This window comes from Zootoca vivipara, chromosome 14 (assembly GCF_965207765.1).
Source record: "Zootoca vivipara chromosome 14, rZooViv2.hap1.1, whole genome shotgun sequence".
In the NCBI taxonomy this organism is placed as follows: domain Eukaryota; kingdom Metazoa; phylum Chordata; class Lepidosauria; order Squamata; family Lacertidae; genus Zootoca; species Zootoca vivipara.
The window spans coordinates 12,017,740-12,037,500 of NC_142597.1; the positions used below are offsets into that span (position 1 = coordinate 12,017,740).

Here is a 19,761-nt window from a genome sequence, read left to right on the forward strand (position 1 = left end):
CGTGAAAATTCACAAGCATTCCAGTGCAAATTTCTCCTTGCATGAACTTGCTTATATGCAATTTTGCCTAAACTACACATTTTTGCAAAGCAATTTCCCGTAGCATAATGTGTTTTTCTATGTTATTTTCACCAGTGTATGCACACTTTAGTGTGTATTTTGAATCAAAAGTCTCCATCATATCCAGTTTTCCACTACCATTTTTCTACCCCCTCTTTTTGCCCCACCCCCACTCTAACTACCTACCCATTGATCATCTATCTACCTATCTTCCCTGAGAATGTTCTACTCTCCATGACTAACTGGTCCGGGCAAAACCATTACCAGGTTGTCGAGCTCAGGGTCATCGCTGAAGAATGGCTTGTGCTCTTGTTCTTGCTGGTGTACGAAATTCTCAATGTCGACATCAAAGCTGGCAGAAGTGATGCACTCTGAGCCTTGCGTTGCCTGCTCACATTTCTCAAACAGCAGGGTCAGGAGGGGGAAGAGAGGATGTCTAAAGAGAAAAAGGAAACGCAATGTCATTTTCAAAGATAAACACAGTTCACTTATGCTGTGGATGAGGCCCACCATTTCCTTTCTTTCCACTGCCATTGATCATGAAACCAAAACACTATCACCTGTGCACAAGGGAGGAGTGACATTAGCAGTTCTGGAGCAATCCCAAGCTTTGCAGAAGGACAAAAAAATAATTAGAAAGAACTCCTAAGTGGGAGGGTAAAAGGTAAAGGGACCCCTGACCATTAGGTCCAGTCGTGACCGACTCTAGGGTTGCGCGCTCAAATCGCATTATTGGCCGAGGGAGCCGGCGTATAGCTTCCAGGTCATGTGGCCAGCATGACAAAGCTGCTTCTGGTGAACCAGAGCAGCACATGGAAACGCCGTTTACCTTCCCGCTGTAGTGGTTCCTATTTATCTACTCGCATTTTGACATGCTTTCGAACTGCTAGGTTGGCAGGAGCTGGGACCGAGCAACGGGAGCTCACCCCGTCACAGGGATTCGAACCACCGACCTTCTGATCAGCAAACCCTAGGCTCAGTGGTTTAACCACAGCACCACCTGGGTCCCCCAGTGGGAGGGACCCCCCAAAAAAAACCTGACCAATGAGAATTGAAAACTACATACAGGGAAACTGTGATGAAGAAGAAGTCCTGCTCACACATCTGGGAAATGACACTGGCTCTTTTCATACATTTGGAGAATGGTGTGTGTGTGTGTGTGTGTGTGTGTGTGTGTGTGTGTGTGTGTGTAGCATGGGATTGTGTCCTCAGTCACTGCTCCTGAGCTACACGCATCTATCCTATCCAGTCTCCATGTATACAAGTTTTTTAAATATATTTATTTAAAAATGTTTGCATACTACTCATTCAGAGAGCCCACACAAATTAAAAACAAGCAACCAAATGCAGCCATCCAGAGAGTAATACAAAAGGAGACAAATGAAAGCCAAGCAATGAAAGCACAGCACAAGCTAAGAACAACAGCAATACAATAGGAGGCTGTGCACAGGCTCTGTATCCTCGTTCAGGAACAATGCAAAAGGCAGGATCTCTTTACAGCTGCCCAAATGCAGAGCTTCATTCACAGCAACCTTTGGCTGAATGAACAGAAGTTGGAGATGGGGCTGTTCCCTCCCATCCCCCCGCCTCCACACCCCAATTCATTCAATGCACACAGAACTATTTACAGAAACAGCTTCCTCAGATGTCACTCATGATTTTAACCCAGAGACAAAACTAGAAACCCATCAAATGGGCCCCTAAAAGATTTGCATTTGTACTTGCACAGAAAATACAGTGGTACCTCAGTTCTCGAATGTCTCTGTTGACGAACGTTTCGGAAACCGAATGCTGAAAACCTGAAAGTAAATGCTTCCGTTTTCGAACGCGCCTCGGAAGTCGAATGGCTTCCACTGGGTGTTTTTCAATTTTCTCAATTGAATTTTCAGACAGCCCTTTGCACCTCGGTTTTCAAACGTTTTGGAACTCGAATATTCTTTCGGAGCAGATTACGTTCAAGAACTGAGGTACCATTGTAGTAGATTTAGCTGAAAGGCAACACAAGGCAATGCACCCCAATTATTATTATTGTATAATCCTAAGTTTATTGTATAATAAACAATGGCTGTGAGGGAATGTGGATGTGACTATAACGAAGGGACCCTGTACTTCTGAATTTCCCACTACACTACTGGAGGGTACCCATGTAGACTCTATGGAAAACAACTTAACTATCATATGGAGGTTGGGAGTCTGGGACAGCTTGCTCCATGCGTTGACTACTCCTGAAACTAAGGTCACCTGCTCAGAGTTTAAAGGTGAAAACAGTAAGCAGCATTAAACTGAGAATAGTAAACTTACTTGGGCTACCCATCTGCTAACTGACATCACACTGAGGGAAATTAAGAAGGGCAAGGAGTGCATTGCAAGTAAATTAAGTACTCCACACCTCTGTACACTAATGTGGCAACTAGGCTGCTGAGATTGGCAGCACAGGCCTAACATAATATCAGATATCACATTTCCCTCTTGCCTTCACATATGTGAGGAGCTGCAAAAACCATATACCCATTTCACTAAGGGCTGAAAAGTCACTCTTTATTTAATCAAAGCAAGTGTGTTTTAATTTCTTCAAAACCTGTTGTCTTGAATGCTTAGTGCTAAAGTTATCCCAGGAGTCCGGTGAGTTGAAAGATCTATTATACACATCAACAAATTGGAGGAACCAATGGATTAGCCAAGCCTTCCAGGACCAAGGCAAAGAGAAAAGCAGGTGAAGGGGTTAAACTCTGGTATAAGTCTTCATTTGCAGCTACTAATACTGCAGCATATTACAGTCTAATCTAGACTGATCCCAGTTTAATGCAAGATTCTTCAAGCCATGAGCTGAATATGGAGGGGGGGGGGTAATCCTCCCTGGTCGTAATTTAGGCAGCCCTGCCGAGGCTTAGCTAAGGGATATGAAAGGCAAATTCCAGGCGGTGTTATGAATTATTTCGCCTTATGAACCTTCCCACTCTCAACAGATGCCTGCTGTCATTTAAACAGCCTCTAGATCAATTAGAAATGAAAGGCACAAATCGACCCTGCGCAAGGGCACTAAATTACTAGGAACTAATAATCCAAGCAGTAATGCCAGGTGGTAGGAGTTCAGCAACGCACCCCAACCCCCCCCCCACATGCACACACCTTTGCACACAGCACAAATTCCTTCTCAATGTTATGGAGAGAATTAAAGTGCAGGCAGTGGGAGGAGAGAGAGAGAGAGAGAGAGAGAGAGAGAGAATGAGAGAATCAGCAGCAGCAGTTTGCAACCCCTTGGCAAAATCTTTGAGGGAAGCAACCTCTTTGGACATGGCTGTGGCTCAAAAAGAACAAAGTCCTAGAAAGTGGAAGATGGTAAAAACACCAGCTAGGACACTTGGAATCTCCTTCCCAGACTCTCATAGCAGCATGTAGTTTTTAGGGTGTTTTTTGTTTGTTTGTTTGTTCCTTAAAACAGGAGCAAGTTGACATTCACGAGTAATGATTGCTGCAGGAGAGGGAGGGGTCCAGGGCTTTTTGAGCTGTGCTTCGTATGTCCTGCCCACTTTGCCTCCCTTAAAAAAAACGAAAACAAAAACTTCATTACGACTTCCTTGATATTGTATGTGGGCTGGAACTGGTCCGTGACCGAAATAATGAATTCATCATCAAAACAAAAACTTGGGGTGGTATCCACTAACGTGTTCCGTCAGCACAAAGATTTCCACAACTCCCATGATCCCTAGCTAACAGGACCAGTGGTCAGGGATGATGAGGATTGTAGTCCAAAACATCTGGAGGGCCAAAGTTTGGGGATGCCTGATCTAACAGCTCTCCACATTGGATACAGCCCATTACAGTGGTACCTCACAAGACGAATGCCCTGCAAGACGAATTTTTCACAAGATGAATGCATCTTGTGATCTGATGGTGACTCGCAAGACGAATTTGTTTTGCCAAAAATTTGTCTTGCGAATCGCGGTTTCCCATAGGAATGCACTGAAATATAATTAATGCGTTCCTATGGGCAAAAAAAAAAGAAAGAAAAGAAATTTCAATGCATTCCTATGGGAAACAACGATTCGCAAGACAATTTTTTCGCAAAACGAATTGACTCGCGGAACGAATTAAATTCATCTTGCGAGGCACCACTGAATAAGTTTTGTTCCTAAGGAATAAATTTTGCTGCCCAGGGTGGAGAAGCAAGGCAAAGATGCATAATACCACTGGTCAGTCAAGTTATTTTAGTATCTGAAGAAGAAAATCCTACACATTCATCTCCTTCTCCTGGCAATAGCAATAAACGGAAGAGCCAATAATTTGCTGCCCTTTCATAGACAACCCAAATCAGCTGCCTAATGACTGGGTTGGTCCTGCTATTATAGCCAACATTTTTAAGTCTCAGCAAAGGAGGGAGAAACATATAAATTTCACGGCTTGTTATTAAGAGAGAATTTTATGAAACTACACTACAGATGGTATCTAACCCCAGATAGAATTGCAAAAATGATAAAAGATACTAATAACAAATGTTGAAAATGCCAGAAGGTAATGGGCACTTTATACCATATGTGGTGGACCTGCCCCAAAATTAAAAGGTTTTGGGAAATGATCCATGAAGAAATTCAAAAACTAATAAAAACACCCTTTTCAAAGAAAGCGGAGTCCTACCTATTAGGAATATTAGATAATGATATTCCACAAGACAAAATAAATATTTACTTGTATGCATCAACAGCAGCTCGAGTAGTAATTGCTAAAGCCTGGAAAGAACCCACTATACCAACAAAAGGGGAATGGGTAGACAAATTATGTGAATATCTGCAATTAGCCAAACTAACAGATTTGATAAGACGAAATTCGAAAGATAAGACTAGGAGGCAGTGGGAGTGTTTAAATGAGTATTTAAGAAAATCAGATATGGGAAATAACACATGGTTATGTTTAGACTAACCCAGCAGGATATGAAAATAGGAGGAAAAATTTAAGGCGAAAAATTATTGTATATAAAGGGAAAATGACAATTTATTATCAAAGGACGAACCAGCAGAATAATGAAACACAATACTTCTGTGTAGAAGGTGGTGGAACCATATAAAGAATCTTTTATTGTTGTTTTTTGTTTCTTTGTTTTGGTATAGATATGCGGTAACATTTTTACTTTTGATCTTCTTTGATCTACCCCCCTTTTTTCTCCCCCCCTGTATAGATTATTCTTAAATAAATTTATTGTATTTTATTGTGTGAAATTATGTTTTATTCTGTGATATCAAAATAAAGATTACTTAAAAAAATAAAAATAAATAAATACTGCACTGCATTGAAAAAAAGCGCAAAGCATTATGGCAGTACTGGCAAGACATAGCCAATTTTCATTAGCGGTATCAAGCAAAGTCTTATTAGATGGTAAAGCAAGTGACCAAAAGTGGCCCTGATCCTATCCCATAATACAAATGTGGTATATTATCTCACAACTCTCATGGATGCTTTAGGTCCCTTCCAACTCTACAGTCCTAGGAATCGAATTCTGAGTGTTACAGAAAGTTTTATTTTTACCGACTATTGGTACTATTTCTGTGCATGAAAGAGGCAAGGACACAGTCTCAGCTGGTGTGTTTTCTAGCCATTATCGATGGGAGTGTCCATTCATCATGAGAAACAGTCATTCCTAAAGAAAGTGAAGAAAATAACATAATATAGTGGTGGTTTTATTGATTCAACCCCCCTGGAGGTCACCTCATTCACTGAAATGGCCTCAAACAGAAAGTTTCTGTGAAGGCTTTGAAGCTGCTTGCGGCAGACAAAAAAAGCGGGTCGCTGCTAACATGGCTGTAAAGCAAAAGGATAACGTTGTGTTCCACTGTCACCCTAATTAATTGTTGTTATTATTATTATTATTACTGAAATTATTAAAATTTGCTTACCGCCCTATACCCGTAGATCGCTTTTACCTTTTTACCTGTAGATCTCGGGGCAGTTCGCAACCATAAGATTACAATATAAAAACCACAAAATACATAATACAAATAAGAACAAAACAAACCATCCATGAGAGCTCCAGCTTTGAATTCACGCAGAATTCATCTGCTTGGGAGTGAGGGTCAATTAAGTGTAAGCAAGTCCTACTAATACTCCACTCCCAGCAGCTGTGGTTATTTAGGCTCCCAGGATCTGATTCAAGTTGCCCTGGCTTCCTCCGTTGCCTGTTTCTTGAACTCTTTCTGATGTTGCCCTCAGACTGCTGCTTAGCTTTGTCTCTGAGTTGTGCTTGAACGTAGACTTCTTGACCTTGGCAGGTTTGGACTGAGCTGCATCTGCAACCTTGCTTTCATTGGAAAATGTTTATATCTTCTGCAGCAGGGAACCTGGCCTCCGAAGGCAAAGGTGTAGCTAAACAAATGTAGAACCTGGATGTTTTAGGTGGCCACTCATATTACTCCAGCCATGAAGCACCCCATTACCATTTCTGTACTCCTCCAGCCTCCTCCATTTTTAACGCCAGATGTCAAGGAAATAAACAACCACCTGACTTTTAGAAGACATCTGAAGGCAGCCCTGTTTAGGGAAGCTTTTAATATTTGATGAATTATTGTACCAGTATTTTAATATTTTGCTGGAAGCTGCCCAGAGTAGCTGGGGAAGCCCAGCCAGATGGGTTGGGTATTATTATTATTATTATTACAGCTGCTTCTACACCCCTAACATGCTAGAGCAAAAAAGGCTTGTACAGGCTCATAGAATTCTTTCAAAATCAGGGCTGCAAAACTGTGGCTTTTTCTTTTTGCTGTAACAGATAAGGAATGTAGAAGGGTTTTCAAAAATACGAAAGGAAGGCTGTCGTGATCAACCTGGGCCTTTGTGAGCACTGTTGCGTCTTCCATCATCTGCCGCTCTCTAGACGCTGGTTGGGAGACTCATGGACATACCTGCCAAGTTTCCTGCTGAAAAATGCGGGATCAGCAGCGGTGCGGCACCGGAAGTTGCATAGAAGCGACTTCCGGTACCGCTTTGCCCATGTGTGGGCACCGGAAATCGGGCAGAGCGGCACCGGAAGTCGCTTCTACGCATGGCCAGTGGCCATCTTGGTGGTGGCTGCATGGCAGCGGCCATCTTGGTGACGGCCGCTGCCATGCGGCCACCACCAAGATGGCCGCCGGGCATGCGTAGAAGCAACTTCCGGTGCCGCTCTGTCCAATTTCCGGTGCTCACACATGGGCAGAGTGGCACCCAAAATGGAGGCTCCCTGGCAGGTAGGAAATCCGGGGGATTTCCGGGATTTTTCTCCATTTGGGAGAACAGCGGGAAAAGGATTAAAATCCAGGGGTTTCCCATGAAAAACGGGATACTTGGCAGCTAAGCTCATGGACTAGACTTTGCTTCCAGGTTCCAGGTCTAGTTGCCGCACTAATCCTTGGAGTCAGGGAAAAATGAGAACTGGTAATCCATTAAAATTTACATGGTTGAAGCTAATTACCAAGTACTTGCAGCGTCTTGGTGGTTTTGACACATTTGACAGCTCACTGACTACACCTGTACATCTGAAGCAGCTTTGCAAAAGATTAAGACGGCATACCAGGCTTGGGGTGTTTTGGATATGCTGTAACGTCAATGGCACTTGATAATGATGTTATTTCAGGATATAAGCAAGGGCTGGCATGTATTAAGAGTGCCGTAATGACATCCTCATCAGCTCAGAAGCCAAGCACAAGTTTCCTGGGAAACTTACACCAGCTTAGCCTTGATGCAAAGTTCAAGAAACACACACAAGTCATTCTCCCCTGAATTCCTAGGATAGTTGCAAAAGGCAGAGTATCCCAAAATTTCATTGCTTTTGCAGACATCTCAGAAGCCCCTTATCCAAGTGGTTTTCTAGGTTCTTCATTAGTTTAAACATTAGTTTAAACTAGCCACAGTGTTAGTTTTTTTTTTTTTTAAAAAAGAGAATTGCTGAATCTTAGTCACCATCCCAGAGGAGCTTTACCTTCTTGTTGAAGTCAATAGGACTTAAAACTGCCACAGTGGATTATACCCATAGTTCTTTGAACACAAAGCACTCTCCTTCTCGAGTGCAGGACTTCGCATCTCCACTAACATCATTTTTCAAAGTCATGGAAGTTTGACTCCTTCCCTACAGATTCCTCCCAGGTATCAATATCAGCAGAAGAGATCCTTTTGGTAGTTCCACTGATCTCAGAAGGGTTTTATTTTTGGGGGGGAGGGGCAGCCCAGAAGAGGGCATTATATGTGGCAACCCCTAAGTTGTGGCATTCCTTCCCCATGGAGGTGCACCTGGCATAGCTTTCATCGTAAGCTAAATACACACCTCTTTACCTGGACCATTGACAAGAGGGCACGTGTTGCGGTGCGACCTGGCAACCAGACCCTGTGTTGTGGGTGGGAACGTTTGAATGGCCACAACACCCTATTGGAGGTCCCTTGATGCTGGGTGCAATCAGACCAATGGGATGCCAGCAAATTTGTATCGAGGGACCTCTATATAAGCCCATGCACATGTCCCTAGAGCTTCCTCTTTTGGGCCAGTGCATCGGAACACCCGCCCACCTCTCCCTATATTTAGGGCTTGCGCTTGACCTTGCTATGCCGTCGTGTGTTGCGTGTCATTGGGATAGGGGCACGGCAGGAATTTCCCCCGCTTGGCTGATTGGCTGGTGCCACTTGGGTTTCGCCTGCCACGGAGCAAATGGTCACAACTTGTAAGGTTGTGGATAGGCTCTGGTTCAGGTGATATGGGTGGCAGGATGCCTAGCCATCCCTATGCGTTGGGTATGCCACTAAAGGAATACATGGACTCATGGTTGGTCTTCCCTGTGAGGGATTGTGCCCGGAGCCTGAGTCCAGGGGACATCTGGGTGGAGGACTAGCAAGGCTCCTGATTTCCACTGTCCCAGGTGTTCACCCGAGGCTGACTTATGGTTGGTGCCCAGGGTCAGCGCTACCTGCAAAGGTGCAGGGAGCTAGTCGAACCAGAGCCTATGCAACCACTCACTTGATTGTAATCAATAAAGTTGTGGCCTAAATTCTGCCAAAAACCAAACCAAAATTTGAGTCTTGTCTGAATTTTTTCGGGGGGTTGGGGTGGTTAAAAGGTCTCCACAGGCAAACGTATATTTGGGGATCTTGATTGCAATCAAAAAATCGTAGAGTTTGAAGGTACCCAAACGATCACCTAGTCCAACTCCCTACAATGCTGGAATCACAGCTAATATCAGTTAATAGATCACAGAATCGCAGAGTTGGAAGGGACTATGAGGATCATCTTGTCCATGGGTAGGCAACCTAAGGCCCGAGGGCCAGATCCGGCCCAATCACCTTCTAAATCCGGCCTGCAGATGGTCCGGGAATCAGCGTGTTTTTACATGAGTAGAATGTGTCCTTTTATTTAAAACGCATATCTGGGTTATTTGTGGGGCATAGGAATTTGTTCATTTCTCCCCCCCCAAAAAAATAGTCCAGCCCCCCACAAGGTCTGAGGGACAGTGGACCAGCCCCCTGCTGAAAAAGTTTGCTGAGCCCTGGATAGTCCAACCCTCTGCAATGCAGGAATATTTTAACTTTTTTAAATATTGCATTTTTAGATTGCTGTGACCTTGCAGCAAACAGCAGGTAAGGAATCTTAAATAATAATAGTAAGAGTGAGAGTACTCCTTCAGCAAGCACCTTCTTTCCATGAGTGAACAAGATCTAAGTACAGTGGCACCTCTGGTTGTGTCCGCTCCAGGTTGCGTCTTTTCAAGTTAAGAACGCGGCAAACCTGGAAGTGTTTACTTCCGGGTTTCACTGCGTGAGCATGCGCAGAAGCGCTCTATCACACTTCGTGTGTGTGCAGAAGCGCCGCTCTGGTTGTGGAGTTTTCAGGGTGTGAACGGCACCCCGGAACGGATCGTGTCCGCAACCAGAGGTACCACTGTAGTGGTCAGTATTGGTGTGAATATGTGTACAGTATTTTTTTTTAAATCAACTGGAAGGACCCTAGCTGAATAAAACGAGCACAGATATTGAGCAGAACGCACTCGCGAATCCCCCATCTCTCCCCCTCTCTCCCCCCTCTCTTTCTCTCTCTCTCAAGCCATTCAGAATTTGGAGGAAATAAATCTCTCTACACTAATTCAGGGAAAGTTTGATCCTCGTCAGCGCAGAACAAATAAAAGGGCTGAACTGGCCTGACATTTTACTGCAGAAGAGAGGTCGTTTTCAGCCACTAATAAAAAGGATTTGACACACGCTAATAAAGAGAAATGAATTCCTCTAATGGCCTAATTTAGCACATTCAGCACTGTTCTGCCTGCAAGTGAGCCAGGAGGGGAACTGCCAGGAGAGAATGCGGACAGGGGAGGAAAGGAAGGGAAGGGAAGGGAAGGGAAGGGAAGGGAAGGGGGGGGGTGGAATAAGGATTTTAAAATACCAGTATGTGCCTCTTGCTGCCCAGTTTCTTATAAGGAGCAACAGATGGGGATATACTGTATGCTGTTCTCTACATTACAAAAATGAAAGACAGCAAAAAAAACAAAACAATTCCCCACATTAAAACTGCAATGTTGTGACAGGTAATTACGCCCCCCCTATTTATTAACAGGGTTCTCATTTCATAAGGAAGGGGAGAAAGGATGCTGTTTGAGGGTTATTAGCCCAGGGGCTGTTATCCCAGCATAAAATCCCATCTATACCACAAACAAGGATGTTGAAGCCACAGAGCGTGCCTGCTGATTTATTTTGTGTCATTTGCAGGTCACTGTGTCATTTTATGGAATCTGAATCCCATCCCCAAGAATTATCAGCCCTTTCTCTGTTCCCATATAATTAGGGCCTGATAAAATTGCTTTGCAGGCCAGATTTGGCTCATGGGCCACCAGTCGGCCATCACTATTTTGAATAATTTCTCATCCCAGAAAAAAGAGAGAGAGAGAGTTGAGTCAAGAACATTTGGCAGGGATTGTTGACTCACCAATCACCTCTCATATACCCCTTGAACATTGCATAGCCATAGGTTTTTAATGAGGTTCAGGGACTGTTACCTCGGGATAAATGACTGTGAAACGAGGTCTGAGAATTTGTAGGCCAAATAATGAATAAACTGCGGCCGTATTGCAGCTCAGTGTCCGGACAGAACGATGGGGGTGGAGACGCTCCTTCAGGTATACTGGGCCAAGGCCATTTAGGGCTTTAAAGGTCACCACCTTGTGCTCAGAAACGTACTGGGAACCAGTGTAGATCCTTTAGGACTGGTGTTATAAGGTAAACTCTACACACATTGTACCCTCCAACATTTTGAGGCAAAAAAATAGGATGCTCTCACAGAAGTCAAATGGCCCATGTGAGAGCATGGCCCACAAAGACCCACATTTATTGGGAACGTGCTCTTGCATGAGAGCACAGCACCCAAAAGCATGGTTTAGGGTACCGTGTGAGGTCGCAGCCCTGAAAAACTGCTTTGTGGGCTCAAGATCTGAGTGCAAAGATTGCAGCGCCCAAAATGGCTGCTGTGCTGCTGCGCAGAAACGGGATGTCCCCATTACCCAGACAGTTGAAGGGTGCACGCACATGCATTCTGATGTGAACAGCCCCTCTGTTTCAATATATATGATGAGTTTTCATGAGCTGACGATCTCTCTCCATAGCGAAGTACAGTGGTACCTCGCAAGACGAATGCCCTGCAAGACGAATTTTTCGCAAGACAAATGCGTCTTGCGATCTGATGGTGACTCGCAAGACGAGTTCATTTTGTGAAAAATTTGTCTTGCGAATCGCGGTTTCCCATAGGAATGCATTGAAATTTAATTAATGCGTTCCTATGGGCAAAAACAGAAATTTCAATGCATTCCTATGGGAAACTGTGATTCGCAAGACGAATTTTTCGCAAAATGAATTGACTCGCGGAACGAATTAAATTAGTCTTGTGAGGAACCACTGTAATGCTAAGTGACTTGTTTTTGCCAGAGCTGTTGGGACATATTTAACATCATGTATAACTCAAATAGGGTGACCATTTACACAGAGCCCCCAAAGAGGAAATACATCATCCAAAAAAGGGACAGCCATTTGCATAATATTACATACGCTAATGTGTATGTATAGATCAGGGGTCAGCAAACTTTTTCAGCAGGGGGCTGGTCCACTGTCCCTCAGACCTTGTGGGCGCTGGACTATATTTTTTTTTGGGGGGGGGGAGAAATGAATGAATTCCTTTGCCCCACAAATAACCCAGATATGCATTTTAAATAAAAGGACACATTCTACTCATGTAAAAACACGCTGATTCCCGGACCGTCCACGGGCCAGATTTAGAAGGCGATTGGGCTGGGTCCGGCCCACGGGCCTTAGTTTCCCTACCCATGCATACTTCAGAACTAATTACTATTAATTTAAATAGGAACCATGGTACATCTCCACATGGTGGGGGAAACTGTGACCAAGTGACCTGTTTGCCTCCTCAGCCTTGTGTCTAGGTGCTCACTGTGGATGGACAAATTCTAGATCAGGCATCCCCAAACTTTGGCCATCCAGATGTTTTGGACTACAATTCCCATCTTCCCCGACCACTGGTCCTGTTAGCTAGGGATCATGGGAGTTGTAGGCCAAAACATCTGGAGGGACGGAGTTTGGGGATGCCTGTTCTAGATGCCTCCTGCTCTCCCTTCTTAAGAATCTTTAATTTTAAACCAGAACTGGACAGGGCAGCCCTTCGAACAGAGAACTCTTTGAAAGAGAGACCTGTCCTATGTCAAGAAGGAGACGGAGCCATCGTACTCATGAATGTCAATGAGCATCATTTCCTAATCCTTCCATGTAGGAGAAAGAAATGTAGATTCGGGCTTTTATTTAATTTTTGTTTTTCATGGCAGGGGAGAAACCATTTTTTAATGTACATTTTCTGGAGAGAAAGGAACTCAGTCTGTTTTGCGGAGGCTAAGAAAGTAATAATAATAATATTAATAATAATAATAAATCTTCACAGCACTTCTGCTCCTGTTTTGCCCAAACCGGCGAGGAAATCTCAGCTTCTAGAATATGAAAAGGTTGCGAAGGAGAAGCCGTCACACATGAGGAAACTGAAAGACATCTCGCTGAATAGCAGGGCTCTGGAAACATGTTTTGTGGAGGCAGAGCAAGGGGGAAGAAATAATTTTGCAAAGTTCTTTTTATGGGTGATAAAACTCCCGACACACTATAAACCCGAGCAGTAACTTCATAGCCACTCAACCATTTTCTTCCGAGTGACCTTGGCCGGGAAAGCCGACCTCAATTAGAGAGCCAACCAACTGTACCGCAGTCTGACTGCCGGGCAGTGCTTGCCTTCCCCCATGAGCGACCTTGGAAGCCTCTGCTGAGTGCAAGGGACTCTGCGTTTTGGCTTTTTACAGCCGACGCTAACAGACAGAAAAAATAATTTAGCAGGGCATTAACTCTGATATTTAGTTCGGGAGCCGGAAGTTGTCTTTCACCTACCAGTTGCATACTTGTCCCCCCCCTCTTGCAGATCTACGGGGCAGCTGGATCCACGCTGCTCATTTATCACAGATTGGTGCAGAGAGATCCACTATAAAGTGTGTGTGATTTGCATGACTACCACTGATAACTGTTTACAGGCACTGTGCCATGTGGCAAAACCAAATGAGGTTAGCAACATAGATTGAAACCCGTGTCTCAGGCCTTGGATTACTCAAACCTTGTAGCTGCAGATACCAGGGACTGAAGCTGGGGTGTTCTGCAAGCGAAGTCTACACTCATCCACTGAGCTACTGTTCCTTATCTTCCCCATGCTATTTTTCTAAAAATAAAAAGGGTGTGCCAGAACTCACCGTGAATGCGTCCCTTGTTCTCTTATAATGGCAATGGCGCCTACCTGAGCGGTGCCAGAACTGAGTTCTGGTGAGTTCTGGCTGGGGAAAAAAGAAGCCCTGGATCTTTCTAAGGTGGTGGTGACATACCTGCCAAGCTGCTGTCGGAGAAATAAGGGACCGGGCCGGAAGTAGCAGAACGGAAGTAGCGCTGCTGCCATTTTGGAACTGGGCGGAGCATGCTCAGAAGTGACTTTTGATGCGGCTTTGTCCAGTTCCAAAATGGCCACCGTGCCAGAAGTTGCACTGCATCCATTTTGGAACTGGGCAGCAGCATCAAAAGTCGCTTCTGAGCATGCTCCGCCCAGTTCCAAAATGTCCGCCGCACCAGAATAAACCGGGAAAAACAAAAAAATCCAATTTTTTCCAGCTAGGAACAGCTGGAAAAATGGGGATTTCCCGGGGAATAGGGGAGACTTGGCAGCTATGGGTGGTGAGGAAGGACGAAGAGTCTTGGAAGAACCTCCCAAGGGAGGGACTTTCAGAGCCTGGGTGCCACTACTGAAAAAGTCCTCTCCTGTGTACGTGCCACAAGAGATGAAGTAACTTGGAACAGAACATTCCCAGAAGCAGAGGTGCCAAGTTGTGTGTTGAGTGTGTGTGATGCCACACGTGTTGAGTGTGTGTAATGTCATGATACGCCACTGTGCCGTCTGGAAGAAGCCAAGCGCTCTAGAGGAACCAGTCACTGAAGCTGCGCCATGCTCAGTTCCACACTGGGCCTCCTCCTAGCGCTATCCAGTCATTGATCTTCTGCTGTAAGCTACAAGCAGAATTGCAGTTGAGTTCCCAGTTGTTTTGGTGTGTCCTCCCTGTTATGTTCTGTCTGCCACAGTGGTTATGACATAGCTGTGTGTACGGGGAAGTCACAGTTCGCCTCAGCAGCCATTTTAAGACTGATTTTTAAATTTGTGCCAAAGCACTTTAAAAAATCAATAAATTAAATCTCTGTTGGATTTTTTAAATAAAAAATAGTTTTTCAGTGTTACAAACTTTTCACACAAAACCAAGGCTGAGAAATGATTGTGACCTAGAAGCAGGGTTTTTTTTAATATATAAAAAAGACAAAATAATATTTTTTTAATTAGCGCCATAACACTTTTTCATTTAAGCACTATTGTGTGATTCTTTTTTAATGTAACAAAAAAAACCCATATTAACTCTAATCTAAAAGATGAATTACACACAGAGAGAGATATATAAAATGGCGCTGACTGGAACAGCAATAGTGAAGATGTTCCAGAGGTTACAGTTCACACCTCTTGAAAACTATGGCAGAGTAGCACTAATATGGCCGAGTGTGGAGGCAGTGGAAGACAGGAATGCCTGGCGTGCTCTGGTCCATGGGGTCACAAAGAGTCGGACACGACTAACCAACTAAACAACAAGCACTATCCTGTGATCTATCCTTGCGGCGATTATTCCATTCTGTCTAAAAAAAAGAAAATGTAAGGTTTTCTGCAGTCAAGGTGGGCAGGGGAAGATGGAAGCCCCACAGGTGGCAAGCAACGGCCCAACAATTTGATGCCAACTTCATGTAGATGCCCCATAGAGTGAACGAAACATGGCAATTCCATGCTAAACTCCTAGTGCAGAGCCACTTTTAGTACTAATCAGTACATAATCAGTACTAATTTCAATAGATTCCCACTTTTCTCACATGGACACATTGCCGTTTATCCGTACCCTCTAGCTTATTTACCCGTTTGCAATTCAAATGGATATTTCTAACCCAATCTGATTTCAATCAATTTTATAGTTCTTATTTAGGGGGAGGGGGGGAAGTCCTGTTTGGATGTTCCAGGCATTCATTGCTTTTGGGCTGTGGAATGATGTCTGGACACTTAAGTATGCATAACAGCACGCGTAGCATTAAGCATGTGAAGTCCTGTGGCCTTGATTTGATCCGCCCCACCTGGATAGGGCAGAATTTCTCCTCCAGCTCTCAATTTGATGGCTTTTTGTTTAGTCCAGGTAATTATCCCAGCAGTAACATTTTTCATGGCCTTTATAATCTGCCTCACTTGTCCCCCACACCAATAGTTAGAGACCATAATACCAAAAATCTGTCATCAAGCGTGATCAAGAATTCCCAGAGTTAGCACATATAAGTTCATTTACATTACATTAAAAGTCTCTTAGATGGTCAGTGACTCATTGTTTATAAGGCCAGCAGGGACGTATACAACAATTTACTGTACTTTTCCATGCATAAGACTAGGTTTTTTTGTTTTTGTTTTTTTAAAAAAACACTTTAAAATAAGGTTTAAAATCTGGGGGCATCTTATACACGGATAGTGCATATGTACATTTACTAAATTTGGGGCAATTTCAAAAGTAGGGGGCATCTTATACACGAGGGCATCTTATATACAGAAAAATATGGTACTCCAAACTGTTGCACACACATCTATTGGATTCAGGCCAATTTAGTTGTGATCAGATTCTACTGAAATTGATAGAATTTAGGGATTCGAGATGTCACAAGTAATCAAGCAGGAGTGTTTGAAAAGCTGAAAACCTCCCTTAATGTCTGCAAGAACTGAGGCGAGAGTCCCAGCTCGCCCAAGTTTTCTAATTCCCTCCTCCCTCCCAATACATTTTCCTTTGGTGCTGTTTCTTTTTAGATTCTTTGAGCGATCTGTAAGCCCCTCGAAGCCTTTTTATTTTATTCTATGGCTGAAGAGCGGGAGAAAAAATTCTTTAAATAAATAAATAAGGTGCAAATTCAAAAATAATTACTATAATGTAGAAAGAAATACACCCCCTTCACCCACTATTATTTCTCTATTTAAGTTTTATATATGTAACTAATGATAAAAAGAACGAGTATTGAATCATATAATTTTGAATTGTTACTGGTATGAGCTATTGCTTGCCTGTGTGTTCACCAGTCTAAATAACATCTAGTGTTATTGTAAACTATAATGCAATTGCAATAACTCTGGCATTCATTCTCTCTCATAACTCGGTCTACAAGTTAAAAATGATATTATTTTGTTAGTCTATGAAAATGAATTTATATATATTTATAAAAAAATCTATAAAAAAACAATTTAAAAAGAAAGGAAGAAATACAATGCATTTCACCGCAGAGGGAAAGACTGCACTGTGCAATTGAAGAACTATCATGCCATTTTAAACAATCATAGCTTCCCACCCAAAAAAAAAATCCTGGAGGCTGTAGTTTGTTAAGGCTCTTGAGAGTTGCTAAGAGACTCCTCTCCCCCTTTCAAAGCTGCAATTCCCTGTGTGGTTCAGCAATCAAATCCCCCTCTTCCATAAGGGAACTGGGGGCCTCTTTACTCTCAGCAGCCTCAACAAACTACACTCCCATGATTCTTTGGGCGAAGCCATGGCTGTTTAAAGTGGTACGATACTGCTTTAAATGTTTAGTGCAGATGGGGGTCTGTGACTGAGCCTTGTAACTGCTGTTTCCTGTCTTCTGTGTTGTTGTTTTTTTTACAAATGGGCAACTTCTAGACAGGGGCAGAGGAAGGGGGGTTCCGGTGGGGGGCGGTTGCCCCGGGTGTCACCACTGAGGGGGGTGACAAAATGCCGGGCGGCACTAACCATGGGGCCTGCAGCGCACCCGAGCCATGCGTTCCTCCTAGGAGAGACACAGTGGCTTGGGTGTGTGCAGGCTCTGCGCTGCCCAAACGGTCTGCCCGCTGCCTCCCCCCAGCTGTGGGGCAGCTGAGGGGGAGGAGGCAGGCAGACTCCGGAGGCCTCATGGTGTGCCCCACCCCTATGGGTGGCTCGCCCTGCCCCTATGGGTGGCAGGCCCAGCTCGCCCATTGACTCTAGTGGCGCAATGTGCCACGGTGATCAGGGGGCACTGAGGGGCGCCCCAGCAAGTGGGGAAACTTCACGGCAGCCTCCCTTTGCCCTCTACCAGCCAAGCCAGGAGAGCAGGGAGGTAAGCGAGTGGAACAGGGGCACTAGGACCCTGTTCCGCTCTGCAGCGCCAGGGTCACCCCTCACCCTGGCGCTGCGTTTCATTGGTAGAGGTGATGCCACATGGCAGCACCTCTACCAATGAAACACAGCGCCCTGTTGGCGGAAAGGAACCTGGCGCGGCCTGGCCTGCCCAGGCACCCTGGCCCGCTGGGAGAAGGAAGGAAGGCCACACGGAGCAGCGGCGCCCCCTCCCCAACTCAATCTGGCAGCATCGGACAGGTGGGCGGCCTCTGGCACAGCACGGCCCCCCTGTGAGGCGCGGGGGCCGCCATGAGGCTCCCGCTGCCCGGCACGCCAGGTAAGAGTTTCCCCCTTTTTTTAAAAGAGTGGGAGGGCGCCCGAGGGATCCCTGCACCTGGTCGCCCGAGGACCTTAAGATGGCCCTGATGGGTGGCCCGCCCCACCCCGCCCCTGGGTGCGCCATCCCAGGTGCCCGAGCGGCTTCCTCCGGCACTGCTTCTAGACCCCTCCTGCTCTCACGTCTAATGGTTGTTCATATTTAAACCGGACTTTTTCAGACAACTGTCCTGTGACAGCCATTCAAAGGGAGGGCTGTGCTCTGAAAAGTTCACCACGTTGCCATCCGAGCACATGGGCTACAGACCCCATAGTACCCCTGTTCCCCCCTTTTTTAACCTATTGCAAATGATGGGAATGGGGAAGGGTCATAGCTCAATGATAGAACATGTGCTTTGCTCGCAGAAAATCTCAGGTTCAATCCCTGGTGCCTTCAAGTAGTGCTGGGAATATCCCCAGTTGGGATTTAAAATTTACAGTGTGTTATGTGTTAAGAGAGAATTTTATGAAGGTGGTATCAGACGGCGAGTAAGTTAGCAAATATGCATAAACCAGAATCAGGTAACTGCTGGAAATACAAAGAAACAGAAGGCATGTTTTACCATAGGTGGTGGACATGTAAATTGGCTAAGGGCTTCTGGGAGATGATATATAATGAAATGAAAAAAGGTCTTTTATAAAAAGACCAGAAGCCTTTCTTTTAGGAATAACCGGGTCAGATGTCCCCAGAGATCAAAAGGATCTGTTTATTTATGCAACTATGGCAGCCCAAAAATGGCACATGCCCAGAAATGGAGGGAGGGAGCAGGAGGAGGAGTAGCAGATGAAAATGATGGAGTATGCAGAATTGGCAAGTTTAACCAGCGGAATAAGAGATCGAGAAGAAAGGGTATTTAAGGAAGATTGGAAAATGTTTGTTGAATATTTGAAGAATCATTGTAAACAGGTTAGAACGCTGGCAAGACTAGAGTAAATTCAGCAGTAAAAATTACCTTGAGATAAAATGAGAAAGGGAAAACATGGAGTATTATGATATGCAGCAATAAGGGGCAGGGCCGTAGCTAGGGGGTGGTGAGATGGGCCCCCGCCAGGGGCGCAGGCAAAGGCTTCCCTGCAAAAATATGTCCATAAATATGTCTATAAATAAAAATATTGATTATTGCCTCATAAGAAAAAGTTTTAAATAGAGAATGAATTGAATGGGGGTTGGGGGTTGAAGGAGAGGCGGAAAGAAGAGCTAATTTGTCCGTGGCTAGGGGGCGCAATCTGGACAGTTCTGCCAGGGGTGCAAGATCACCTAGTTACGGCTCTGATAAGGGGTAATCAGAAGGAACCAAAGAGGACAAAGTCAAGTGGGTTTTATTTGTTCAGGGAGTTGTTGCCTCTGATGTCTACCCAATAAGGAAAGATTTAGCATTGTGGGATACAATATTTTTCCTTGTATAAGACGATCTTATTTTCTTTGAAGCTCAACAACTCTGGGCAATCTCCTCTCACCCAATTTTTTTGTTGCGGTCCGAAAAAATAGGGGTTGCTTATACATGTTATACACGAAAAAATACAGTATGTTGAGTGAGGAACTGGCCTGATTAAACACTGAAGCCCCTGGTCCAAGGGATTTTGT

At 44.6% G+C, this 19,761-nt stretch overlaps 1 protein-coding gene across 6 annotated transcripts in view; it reads right to left on the reverse strand.

Moving 5' to 3' along the window:
* PKNOX2 (PBX/knotted 1 homeobox 2) overlaps positions 1–19,761 on the reverse strand; it is a 411,946-nt gene that overhangs the window by 88,511 nt on the left and 303,674 nt on the right. For all 6 annotated transcript variants that reach the window (XM_088658020.1, XM_088658019.1, XM_088658018.1 and 3 more), the window contains one exon: positions 325–496. In XM_088658020.1, coding sequence (XP_088514146.1) covers positions 325–496 — 172 coding nt within the window. The remainder of the gene's footprint in view (positions 1–324; positions 497–19,761) is intronic.